At 44.8% G+C, this 13,281-nt stretch overlaps 1 protein-coding gene across 1 annotated transcript in view; it reads left to right on the forward strand.

Annotated features, from left to right (window-relative positions):
- Window positions 1-13,281, forward strand: part of LOC307210968 (uncharacterized protein) — a 33,732-nt gene that overhangs the window by 7,363 nt on the left and 13,088 nt on the right. The window contains exons 3-7 of the mRNA XM_079967168.1: window positions 830-1,093; window positions 5,286-5,570; window positions 6,304-6,378; window positions 9,300-9,316; window positions 11,281-11,623. Coding sequence (XP_079823294.1) covers window positions 830-1,093; window positions 5,286-5,570; window positions 6,304-6,378; window positions 9,300-9,316; window positions 11,281-11,623 — 984 coding nt within the window. The remainder of the gene's footprint in view (window positions 1-829; window positions 1,094-5,285; window positions 5,571-6,303; window positions 6,379-9,299; window positions 9,317-11,280; window positions 11,624-13,281) is intronic.

The raw sequence follows: 13,281 nt of genomic DNA on the forward strand, positions 1-13,281 counted from the left end.
AGTAGGGATGAGAGAGATTCCTGCCTGAAAGCAACTGCAACTGGTGCTGATGATGCTTAGCTAGAGGAACCAACAGCGGGGTGGGAGGGAGTTGTGTAGCCCCAGGAGCTGAGAGTCAGCCGTTGATGGGTGGGAGCCACCACCGAGAAGGCCCTCTGCCTGGTTCCCTGTAACCTCACTTCTCTCAGTGAGGAAACTGCCAGAAGGCCCTCAGAGCTGGACTTAGACTCCTAGAATCATAGTTGGAAGGGACCCTGAGGGTCTTCTAGTCCAACCCCTTGCAACGCAGGGATCTTTTGCCCGCCGTGGGACTTGAACCCACAACCCTCAGATTAATAGTCTCGCACTCTACAGACTGAGCTATCCAGTCTGCCTCTTCTTCCCCGAGGTTAAAAATAATCAAATCTTGGATTTAAACAAACATTCACATTATCAGCATCAGAAAATGTTTAGAAGATAGTGAAATATGATGGTGTATTTACTTTTATTTTTATGTTTTTAGGTTTGATGCTATGTTATTAATAACTTTCTCTGTTAAGAGATAGCAAAGTGGGTGAAAATAGAAACAAACCAGAAGCGCAAGGGGAGGGAGGAATATATAGTAAATGTTAAGAATTTGAGATGTATGTAATGAATGAAAAAGAAAAATGAATATTTTTTAAAAACAAATAAACAAATAAACAGAATAAGAATAAGAATAAGAATAAGAATAAGAATAATAAGAATAATATCTTTGCCGAACCTCTTCTGTGGGTCTGTGGGGGTTTCACCTGCTCTGGTCCCCCAACCTCACTCCCCTGCCCCACTGACCTCTTGCCCCTTCTCCCAGGCCTGCACACCTGGCAGGTCAGGTACGGCTGCGAGTGGAGCCAAGAGGGGCACCAAGGAGCGTACGAGCAGGAAGCCTACGATGGGACGCTCTACCCCGACCTTGACCTGGAGTCTCTCTCCTGGATGGCAGTCGAGAGAGGAGCCCAGGTGAGTCAGACTGGAAACGAGACGGTCTCTGTGATGGCTTACGTGGGGAAGGAGGACTGCATTACGTGGCTGCAGAGATACCTGGACTACGGGAAGGAGGCTCTGCTGAGGACAGGTGGGTGTTTGTGTGAGGGCAGGTGCAGGGAGATGGGAACAAGACTTGCGATGGGTTGGGTGTGTGTGTGCTGAAATTCCTTCATATTCTACCCAGCATAAACCCATCCTAGACCGCACTGCAAAGCTGATGGGAGCCAAGAGCCGCCTAATAATAATAATAATAATAACAGCAGCAGCCTGGGGGTGGCGGAGAGGACGCCCTTCTAGAATACAGTGGTGCCTCGCAAGACGAAAAGAATCCGTTCCGCGATTCTCTTCGTATAGCGGTTTTTTCGTCTTGCGAAGCAAGCCCATTGACGGCTTAGCGGATTAGCGCTATTAGTGGTCTAGTGGCTTTTAGCGATCAGTTGAGAAGCGGCTTATCAGCGCATCAGCTGAGGTTCAGAGCTTTCCTGTAAAATTGGCTAAAGAAAAAACTGAGATCACTTACTTTCTGTGCCTTGGCAATAAGCTGCAACCACATGCACATGCTCAGACACCATTTCATACTTAGATTTTGTACTTTTGTAGCTTAGATAGTAGTTATAAACCTGTCTTAATTTTGCTTCATTTTGCTACTTGTAATTGCTGCATTGAGACCCAGATTATGTAAGCAAACACTGCTTTATTTCTTCACAAAACAATGTGTGTATGATTGCTTTTAAGTGGGGGAGAAGAGGGATAATACAGTGGTACCTTGGTTCTCAAACTTAATCTGTTCCAGAAGTCCGTTCCAAAACCAAGGCGCGCTTTCCCATAGAAAGTAATGCAAAATGGATTAATTTGTTCCAGACTTTTAAAAACAGCCCCTAAAGTAGCAATTTAACATGAATTTTATTATGTAAAGAGACCATTGATCCATAAAATGAAAGCAGTAAACAATGTACTGCAGTCACACAATCAATCAATCAATCAATCAATCAGTAGCTGAACTGGGTTCCACACAGTCACAAAAACCAAACAAAAAAGCCACAAAAAACCGCAAAATAAATAGCAAAAACAGACATACCTCAGCGTAACATTCAAAATGTAAGTGTGGCACTCAAATCAGAAGCGTAACACTCAAAACGGAGCACATTCGGCTTCTGAAAAAAGTTTGCAAACCGGAAACTTCCAGGTTTGCAGCATTCGGGTTCCATGTTGTTCAACTACTAAGCCATTCGAGAACCAAGGTACCACTGTACCAGGAAAATCCAGTCTGCCTGAAAGCATCCTGGATTATTGTTTCTGGAAGGTTAAAGCAACTTTGTCTTAGCTTCTATGTTTAAATTGGAAAAGGATGGTACTCTGCTGATCTCACTCACATGAGCGAGGGAGGATAATAACTAAACTACCATAGATACTCGAGTATAAACCAACCCGAATATACGTCGAGGCACCTAATTTTAGCACAAAAAACTGGGAAAACATTGACTCGAGTATAAGCCGGTTCACCACACCACAAACCTGCAGCGCAACACCTTTCCCAACCGCGGCTCCTGTTCCTGCCCTTGTGAGAGGCGGCAGCGGCAGTACCAGTGATGAGAAAGGGCTCCTTTCGGGCCACTCGTCCCTCCGCCACCACCGCCCGCCTCACTCAAGTATAAGCCAAGGGGGGCTTTATCAGCATAAAAAATGTGCTGAAAAAGTCGGCTTATACTCAAGTATATACGGTATATATCCTGTCCTATTGTTTATAAATATTTATTAAAGTTTTTGAATACAATACATAAATAATAAACAACATTACTTATATCATAACATAGTTTCCTCACTTCTTTGGACTCCCTCACGTCTCCCCCTCCCACTTACATCGTTGAAAAATTTTTTCAAGCAAATTATCATCTTGTTTACAACCTTATATCCGCTCATTTAAATAAAATCTAACAGTTCTCCAGAAAGTTTGTATTTTCCTTAATCTCACTTATCGTCAAATTCAGATCTAATTCAGTGGTGGACAATTTTTTATGATCTAGCATCCCTCTTAACATTCAACCAAATTACAATATTTTTGTAGATAAATCTTAAATTTCTTCCAGTCTTCTTCAACCCTCTCTTCTCCCAGGTCTCGGATTCTGCCAGTCATCTCAGCCAGTTGCATGTAGTCCATCAGCTGCATCTGCCACTCTTCCAGTGTGGGTAGATCTTGAGTTTTCCAGTTCTTAGCGATGAGTACTCTTGCTGCCGTTGTTGCATATTGTCCTATTGTTTAAATCCATTCCTACACCTCATGGGGACCTCTCAGGGCAGGCAGGAGGACTATGAAGGAGTTCTGTCTTTTCTAGAGCTGTTTGGTTCCCATACCCCCGGCCCTTAAAGTGTGAGGGGAAATGAAGGCGAAAAAGTCTTGGAGCACAAAAAGCTGCAAGTCCAGCATTTGCTCTATGGAAGCCAAGAACTAGGAGCTGCGCTTGGAGGGATCTGAACCAGTTCAGCCACTGAATTGGAACGGATGACATTTGCCCCTTGACCAACAGGCAGGAAACTGGGAGAGACTCACGACAGCCAGCATCTCAAGATGCAAGGGAAGAGATCCTGGTGCTTGGAGGTTCTTCTCTTTTTGGTCTCCTGGTGTGGAACACTTTATTGGTTTATTTATTTATAGTTTTCAAATTTATACATTTAACTAATTTTATAATCATTTTGACGTTTCAAAACTTGACTTCGTTTCCCCCTCTTTCTGCGGTTTTTAATATCTTCTGCGTATCCAAATTAACTTAATTTGCTCATTTATTCCTCTTTTTTTTACAAATATACTCTTATAAAACTGCAGGTTATTACAATAATCCTCCCAATGTTTTTATCTGTTTGCAATTTATCCATAAACATTCAACAAACCATTTCCATTCTTTTATAAAAGATTTATTATCTAGTTTCCTTATTCTTCTGATAAGTTTCACCATTTCTGCATATTCCTTAAGTTTTTGCATCCGTTCTTCCTTTGCTGGGACTTCTGCTTCTTTCCATTTTGGGGCAAGTAACCTTCTTGCTGCTGTAGTCGCGTACATGAATAAGTTTCTAGACATTTTAGGTAGTTCTGTCCCTATAACTTCCAAAAGAAAAGCTTCTGGGTATTTTTTTACAAAGGTTATTTTAAACATCCTTTTCAATTCATTAGATATCATTTCCCAGTAAGCTTACTACAAGATCACCACATATGATAAAAAGAACCTTCTTTCTCTTTACATTTCCAACATTTGTTTGATTTAGATTTATACATTTTTGCCCGTTCACTCGGTGTTAGATATCAATGACATATCATTTTCATATCATTTTCTCTTAAATCATAACATGCTGTAGATTTTATATCCATATTCCACAATCATCCCCATGCTTCTATGTCTCTATTATGACCAATATCTATTGCCCAATAGATATTATTATTAATAGATAGTATTACTGAGGATTTTACTTGCTCATCCTTTACATTTCCAACACTTATTTGATTTAGATTTATACATCTTTGCCAACTTGGTATTAGATACCATCGATATATCATTTTCATGTCACTTTCTCTTAGACCATGACATGCTGTAAATTTTATATCCATATTCCACAAGTTCTCAATCAAATACAAGAACCATCAAACATTTCTGGTGAGACGCTCAGACATTGCTGTATCCCATATACAGCGGTACCTCGGGTTACATACGCTTCAGGTTACATACGCTTCAGGTTACACACTCCGCTAACCCAGAAATAGTGCTTCAGGTTAAGAACTTTGCTTCAGGATGAGAACAGAAATCGTGCTCTGGTGGCATGGCAGCAGCAGGAGGCCCCATTAGCTAAAGTGGTGCTTCAGGTTAGGAACAGTTTCAGGTTAAGAACGGACCTCCGGAATGAATTAAGTACCTAACCCAAGGTACCACTGTATTTTCAGGAGTATTTCAGACTGTTTCTTCCATTCATGCTGCGGTCAGTAAGGAGCCTACTACTTCGCTGTGGTGCAAGGAAGAGCCTAAGTCCATGTGCAAAGATAATAGGGCTGTGGCAGGATTTGGAGAAAGGGATTGACCTGTAATTGCGGATATAATGGGGAATACCCTATTCCAAAAGTTTTTAACATGGGGGCATTTCCGCCAAATGTGAATAAATGAACCAAGTTTTCCACAACCCTTCCAACATAAAGGGAAAAGGGAGGGATTAATTTTTGCCAGCTTGACAGGAGTGTGGGGACATTTGAGGAGGACACGGCCTGCTTGCCTCTGAGGACACCTCTGTCATTTCCCCAGAGCCTCCCGTCGTGAAGGTGGCAAGTAAGGAGGACTCCCAAGGCCCGGCCACCCTAGTCTGCCGAGTTTACGGCTTCTACCCGAAGGAGATCAATGCCTATTGGAGGAAAGACGGAGAGGCCTGGGTGCAGGATACCTTCCGCAGAGTTGCCGCCCCCAATTCGGACGGGACCTACCATGCCGTGCTCGGTATTAAAACCAGCCCCAAGGAGAGGAAACATTTCCAGTGCCACGTGGAGCATGAAGCCCTCCCCAAACACCTGGATGTGGCCTGGCAGGAGCCTGGTGAGATGCAGCAGGGAGCAAAGGCTTATGGGAGGTGAATTTTCCCCCGGGGAAGAAAGAGGGGTGACACCAAGGAGCTGGCAGCATTGCAGCTGATATTGACAGCCTCCAATTGGAGACAAACGTTTCCTATTTGCTGAGATGATTGAGGTCTTGTGCAAGCTTTGAGAGGTGGAGGGGCTCTTTCTTAGATGATGATGATGATAATTTATTATTTATATCCCATCCATCTGGCTGGGTTTCCCCAGTCCCTCTGGGGGGCTCCCAACAGAATATTTTAAATGTGATAAAGCATCGAACATCAAAAACTTCCCTAAACAGGGCTGCCTTCAGATGTCTTCTAAAAGTCAGATAGTTGCTTTGTTCCTTGACATCTGATGGAAGGGTGTTCCACAGGGTGGGCGCCACTACCGAGAAGGCCCTCTGTTTGGTTTCCTGTAACCTCACTTCTCTCAGTGAGGGAACCGCCAGAAGGCCCTCGGCATTGGACCCCAGTGTCCGGGCAGAATGATGGGGGTGGAGACGCTCCTTCAGGTATACTGGGCCAAGGCTGTTTAGGGCTTTAAAGGTCAACACCAACACTTTGAATTGTGCTCAGAAACGTACTGGTTACCTTCCCGAATCCCTCTGAATTTCACGAGCTCCCAGGTCCTGTGGCCTCCCCAATAAGAGGAAATTTTTGTTCTGGGTTTCCCGTCAGTCATTTCTCTCTTTTCTTCTCTTCAACCTTCAGCGTTCGACAGCTGGCTTCTAATTCTATGCATCATTGGGGCTGTAGTCCTTGTTGTCAGCATCTCCGTGGGCATCAGTAAGTACCACATACCCTCCAAGTTTCCCGATTTACCGAGGACAGTCCCAGAATTACGAAAGCCACCCCAGCTTCTGATAGGATCGCAGAATGTCCCAATTTTCCCTGCCGGTGCTGCTGCCATTATGCTTCGCTAGGAGGATTAGTCGAGGGAGCATCCCATAGCCTCTCCGTGGTTACCGCTGCCAGCCTCCTTCCTTGGGCAGCTCATCATGGCTGCTGGAGAGCGGGCAAGGAGGAGAGAATCTGCCACCGCCAAGGCACAGCCCTGCGCATGATGCTCCAGCCCTTAAGGGCAGATAAGAGGGTAGGGCCACCCATGGGCAGTAAATCGTCCAAATAATAAGATATGGGTTGAAGGGTTTTCTCAGGACAGTGGAGGGCGGTGTGTCCTCTTAGTGTGGTTGTGGTGGCACTTTTCCGGAAGGAAGGGTCAGAGGCAGCAAGGGTCATGTTTGAGGAAATCAGGTAGTGCTTGGAATCTGGAAGACTTCCTATCTTTACTAGTGACAGGTTCCTGGGGTGTCTGCCAGGATCTTTCCCCAGGTCCTTCTCCACAGAAAAGGGTGAGACTGGACAATCTCCATTGCATCCCTTTCCGTCCTGAAGAATCGTTGTCATGAGTAAAATGACTAGAGGCTCCAGAATCTATAACCCACTTCTTTGACTAGGTCTCACAACTGTTCACAGTTAAGCTCTTTACTTATGAAAGAAAACTTTTCTCGTTGTTCCTTTTCATTTGGCCACTTAAAATGTAGGGGATTTCTGTGACTTTTGGGCTTTGCAAGCCTTGGCTGTGTGCCCTCCTTTGGGCAACTGAAACTCATAATTTGATTCTCTCTCTGCAGAGATGTGGCAAAGACACTAAGCTGCGCCAAGTAAGTGAGATGTCCCTCTTTGCGAGTTTTTCCTCCGGCAAAAACAGGCCTAGGGTGGGACACAGGCATAAGGCATAAGGGAGGATTTGTTCAAGGTGTGTGGGGTGCCTGTGTGAACTTGAAACAGCACAAGGTCACTGTAAAAATGGAGACAGAAAATAAAATACATCTAATGGAAAGGTAACAGCATTTAAACCTCCCATACTCCCAAAAAACAGAAGCTTGTGTTAAGGGGAAATTGAGAGAGGGGCAATTCACGGGGCAATTCGCAGTATTCTGTCCTTCACCAGAAGCAGTGAAAATGGACCTCATGCTGGCCTGTATGTCTGAAACTGCTGCCGCACACACCTGCATAGGATCACCTCCCTTCTTTCTTTCGGGTGCCTTCTCCAAAACTCACCTTTCTCCACAAAGCATTTGGGTCATCCCTGCTCGTGCCAATTCCCTACTGCTGGCTTCCCCAACCTGGTGCCCTCCAAATGCTTTTGGCCTCAGCCAGCGAGGCCAACAGGGAGAGATGAAGGCAGTGTGAGTTTTTAGCAGCTTTAAGCAATGTTTATCCAGTCTACACGGGACAGGCTGGAGTTGCTGATGGACCTCTGATGGTTGATTTAGAAGGATTGGGTCCGGCATCACTTTCGCTGTGCCAGGATCCATACTCAGCAGTGTTACATCTCAATGCATCTCCTTCCTTGGAAGCGTCTTCAGGGTGGAAGGTACACACCGCAGGCAATAAACACTTGTGGACGCCCATGAGATTCTGTCAAATGTAGAGGTTTACTTGACAGGCATAAAAGCATATTGGTAGAAAAAATATACAGACATTCACCCTGCTGAGGTCAAGGCATGCTTGGAGTCCAACACGGACGTGGGTGGCACTGTGGTCTAAACCACTGAGCCTCTGGGGCTTGCCAAATCCCCGCAATGGGGTGAGCTTGCTCTGTCCCAGCTCCAGCTAACCTAGCAGTTTAAAAGCATGCCAGTGCAAGTAGATAAATAGGTAGCACTCTGGTGGGAAGGTAAACAATGTCCTGTTGTACCAGAAGCAGCTTAGTCATGCTGGCCACATGAAAAAGCTGTCTGTGGACAACCGCCGGCTCCCTCGGCCTGAAAGCGAGATGAGCGCTGCAACCCCATAGTTGTCTTTGACTGGACTTAACCGTCCAGGGGTCCTTTACTTGGTTGTCCTTTATTAGGTTGTCTAATGGAGGCAAATGTATAGAAACCAGTGGTATGTATGTAATTCGTGTCATGCTATGCAGCAAAGCGAGCTCCCAAAGCGAGAGCCAGTGTGGTGTAGTGGTTAAGAGCAGAGGACTCATAATCTGGGGAACCGGGTTCGTGTCTCCGCTCCTCCACATGCAGCTGCTGGGTGACCTTGGGGATAGTCACACTTCTCTGAAGTCTCTCAGCCCCACTCACCTCACAGAGTGTTTGTTGTGGGGGAGGAAGGGAAAGGAGAATGTTAGCCGCTTTGAGACTCCTGAAGGGGAGTGAAAGGCGGGATATCAAGTCCAAACTCTTCTTCTTCTTTGCTCTGGAGCAAAGCTCAGGAGGCCAACACTTCTGATGTGTTGGTTGGGTACCCCCCCCCCCCCGCTTTGTCCATAACAAGCCTCACCTGGATACTTATGCCCAGAAGGTGCCCTTTTGATCTTTGCTTTCTGTACATTTCATTAAAAAAATCCTTCCAGTAGCACCTTAAAGATCAACTAAGTTTGTTATTAGTATGAGTTTTCATGTGAATGCACACTTCTTCAGGTGTCTGGTATCTGAAGAAGTGTGCATGCACACGAAAGCTCATACCAAGAACAAACTTAGTTGGTCTCTAAGGTGCTACTGGAAGTAATTTTTTCCCCCAACTACTGCAGACCAACCTACCTGTACATTTCATGTGCGTCTTGATCATGCCCAGGGATGGTCCTCTGCAAGGGGAGTTGGGCTGGACTAGATGTTCTGACTGTTATTCAGATGCCCCCATCCCTTGCCAGCTTCACTGTGCTCAGTTAACCTGACACCCTCCTGTGTGTTTTTCTGAAACAGGTATGTGGACTGGAAGAGCAGCAGAAACAGAGGAACCTCTCTGACAACTGAGCAGAGAGGTGGGTAGATCGCCCTACTCATGAGGAGCTATTTTGCCTGCCCAATGGCAGGACAGCGAATAAGAGAGAGCCTTGTGTGGACAGTACGGGGGCTGTTCAAGGAAGAGACACAAGCTGAAAATCCTAAGAAGCTCAGTTGGAGAATTCCAGGATGGGCCTCGGGACACCAGATGGAGGAACCTGTTTAAAGGATTGCGTCAAGCCAGCAAGTTGAAAAACACTTGGCCCTACAATGGGCTGATTTTTGTGCTTCCTATCGCAAATGGGATTTCTTTAGACATTTCTCCCTCTTCCTCTGATTTAAGGGTTTGGGGCTTTTGCTCTGCAGGAAGAAGCACATGGGAACTTTGCACCATTTTTTACTGCTCTCCATCATACCATATTTTAGGGTGGAAGTGTGCAGTGTTCTTTTTTTTAAAAAGAAAAATACTGTGACTCTATGCCACATGTTGGTGCCAAAAATGCTAAGCTAGAAGAACCGTAGTTTGACCCTGCAGAAGGCAGCTTTAGATGTTCCTAAATCTTGTATTTTTCATTGCTTAGCTAAATTATGGTGGTGATGAGGAAATTGTTTTAATAATAATAATAATAATAACAACAACAACAACAACAACAACAACTGGAACAGTGGCCTCCTGCAAATGCTGCTGTTAAGGCTTTAAAAGAAATACAAGAGATTCTATAGATGGCTCCCTGCATCCCTATCTGTAGTTTGGCGATGAGTGTGAAGTCCTCAGGACGTAATCAGAGCTGATGACTGGTTGACTTGGTTTATTCCACACTTTAACATCAACTGACGTGGAAAGCATAGACACACACACACCTGTATCTGCTCCCTAAAAAAAAAGCTAAACAACTTTGATCTGAACCCCCCAAAAGGGGATAGATCACTGCCAGTTTTTTATTCTGCGAGTGGATCGCAGTCTCTTAGGAGCTGGACGTCCCTGCGCTACACCAATCAAACTTGTTCAGATAAAGGAGGTGATGATTACCTGTGTTTTTTTTATAATTTTATCATAGTATTGCAATAACATTTCATAAGACTCTCATGCCACAAGGTTCTGCATGTTTTGCCGCAACAGCTACCTGTCTGGAATTAGTCACAGCTGTTTCATTTCCACCTCCCAGGATTAAAAAAATATATTGTATGCAAATCAGGAAGCTGAGGCTATTTTACTTACAGCGTTTTTATCCTGCTCTTAGGCCAAAAAAGGCCCCTAAAGCAGCTTACAAATGTCAGCAATAAGACGGTCCCTGCATTCACGCTTATACTAAAAAAAGACACAACACAAAAGGAAAAGGTGTTGGGTAGGAGGAGGAAAAAAGGAAGCTTAAGACACTGGCAATTGACACCACTCACTATTAATGGCACTTTTGGCCCAGTGAAAGGATTGCAAAAGTGCATAGAATGCAGGACAACAGACCCCACTATGCCCTGAGAGAAGGAAAAGGAGGGATGGGGTGGTTTATGTTTAGGAGAAGTCTAAAATTGTAAACCATCTAGGGTGGCTAAGCAAAAAGGCAGGATATAAATGCAATACAATCAATTTATTACTTACAGAACTGGGTGTATCAAGTAAGGTCATGTCTGTGTCAACGGAAATTCTGAAATCGAAATTTAAAACCATGCAACAAAGCAATCATGCAGGAAAACTGAGCTACAGGCAACGTTCAAAGTGTGTCATACTTAAAAAGTCTGCCAGAACAGTAACAAAAATTCCCTCTTGATAGTTGTCGACCACCTCTGGAAAGGAGAGGGAGAAAAGTCATTTGAGGAGGAGAGGACGGGAGAAGACCCCTCTTCCAGGGTCCCAGGCCACTGAGGACTTTCAAAAGTATTTTATTTGGAGCCAGGAGAATTACAGGAGAATTTTGGCAAAACCCTTGTGGTTCTCCAGTAAATATTTTCACCTGCTCAGTGATGCACGTGGACCCTCCAGAGTCTCCCGGCAACTTTCAAGTTTTTATCCCCTCCCTGCATCTCTCCCAGCAGAAAAGGCAAGAGGAACGGGGAGGGGGCGGAGTCAGGGGAGAGGTTTCGCTTTCGCTTTCCAGTCCATCTCTCTCACGCTTCAGATCTACCCAGCAACCGCCGACGCAATCTGCACGCCGTTTTCCCATTGGTGGAATATTTCCGCCGCAGCTCCTCTTCCGGACCCTTCTGCTGGCGGAGCGGCGATTGCTTCGTCCCGATGGGGGTCCTCATCCGTGGGGCCCCCTGGATCCTGTGCGCTGCTGCCCACCTGCTCCTGCTGGACTGCGCTGGTCAGTACCTCCGGGGGCGGGAAGAAAGACCCCCCAAGTCCAAAGATCCCGGGGTTGTGGGTGTGACTTTGCTGGTCACCCAAAGGGGGAAGACGGGGGGGGGGGCTCCCTACCCGAAGTGGAGCCAGATCCCTTGGGAAATACCTGCTTTTCTCAGACTTTTTTTTTTTTTGCATGCAGGGATAGTTTCAGAGGAATTTTTTTTTTTTAAGTACTTTTTATTCAAGTTTTGAAAATACACATGTCTATACAAATATACGCTATACAGATCATCATATCACCCAACTTACAAGCATACATGTAGATATACAAAAGCATACATGTAGATATACAAGCATACATGTAGATATACAAAAAAGAAAGAAAGGAAAAAAAAAGAAAACCTTTGGACTTTAGTTAGTCCTGGACTTCCCTCCACCCTATTGGTAAGTATCAAATAATCCTACATTCACGTATTTTCTCTTAAATTTAAATATTAGTTATTCTCTGTTAGAGTTAATCGAAGCCCACCAGTGTCATCTACAATTTATTTTCAGTATATTTCCAGTATTTACTCCAATTTTTATGAGATATTTGCTCATCTTGGTCTCGTATTCTAGCCGTTAGTCTAGCAAGTTCGGCGTATTTCACCATTTTAACTTGCCAGTCACTTATATTAGGTATAATTTCCGTTTTCCAGTTTTGTGCCAGCATGATTCTTGCGGCTGTGGTGGCGTAGAGGAATATATTCTTATCTTCTTTTTTAATCTCTTTACCCAGCATTCCTAGCAGAAAGGCTTCAGGTTTTTTGGGAAAGGTATATTTAAGAATTTTTTTAAGTTCATTATATATTAGTTCCCAAATTTTTTTCACTTTGTTACATAGCCACCACATGTGGTAGAAATCGCCTTCTGCTTCCCCACATTTCCAACATCGTTTGTTCTTTAACCTATAGATCTTAGCTAATTTCACCGGTGTATGATACTACCTATATATCATCTTCCACATATTTTCCCTCAATGCCATACACGCCGTAAACTTTATATTATTATTCCATAATTCTAACCACCTTTCAAAATCGATGTTATAGCCCACGCCTATCGCCCACTTTGTCATTGCCTCCTTCACCTCCTCATCTTTAGTGTACCACTCCAGTAGTATGTCATATATCCTGGACAGTGCTTTACTCTTTCAGAGGAATTAAGGGACTTGGGGGTCGTATTTGTGGGGCTTATCATCATCTACCTACCAATGCAGCGCTGGTCTCTTCCCTAACGCACAAAGAAGGGAAGGGTCGTCCTCCGACCCGCTCCATACTCATTCACCGTAATGTGTGAAGAGAGGTACTAACAAGGGTGGGTGCGTGATCTGGGTGGCTATGAACTGGGAGTAATTTGCAAAAGCGAGTCCTCCTTTGCTTCAGGAAAGGATTTGCTGTGTCGGCTCCTTGGTCCTCCTAGTGGCCAGGGTTGGAATAGCTCGTGGGAAAGGGAGCTCTGCTGGGAGGGCTGGTTCAAATCTTACCTCTGCCATTCACGAACTGACCAGGTTTACCACACCTGTCAGCCAAACACCCATTCCCAGCACCCTTCTGAGTAATACCCCTCCCCACCCTCTCACTCTGGTGACTTCTGTTTCAGTGTATCTGAAGAAGTGTGCATGCACATGAAAGCTCATAA

This window comes from Podarcis cretensis (assembly GCF_951804945.1).
Source record: "Podarcis cretensis genome assembly, chromosome: 2".
In the NCBI taxonomy this organism is placed as follows: Eukaryota; Metazoa; Chordata; class Lepidosauria; order Squamata; family Lacertidae; genus Podarcis; species Podarcis cretensis.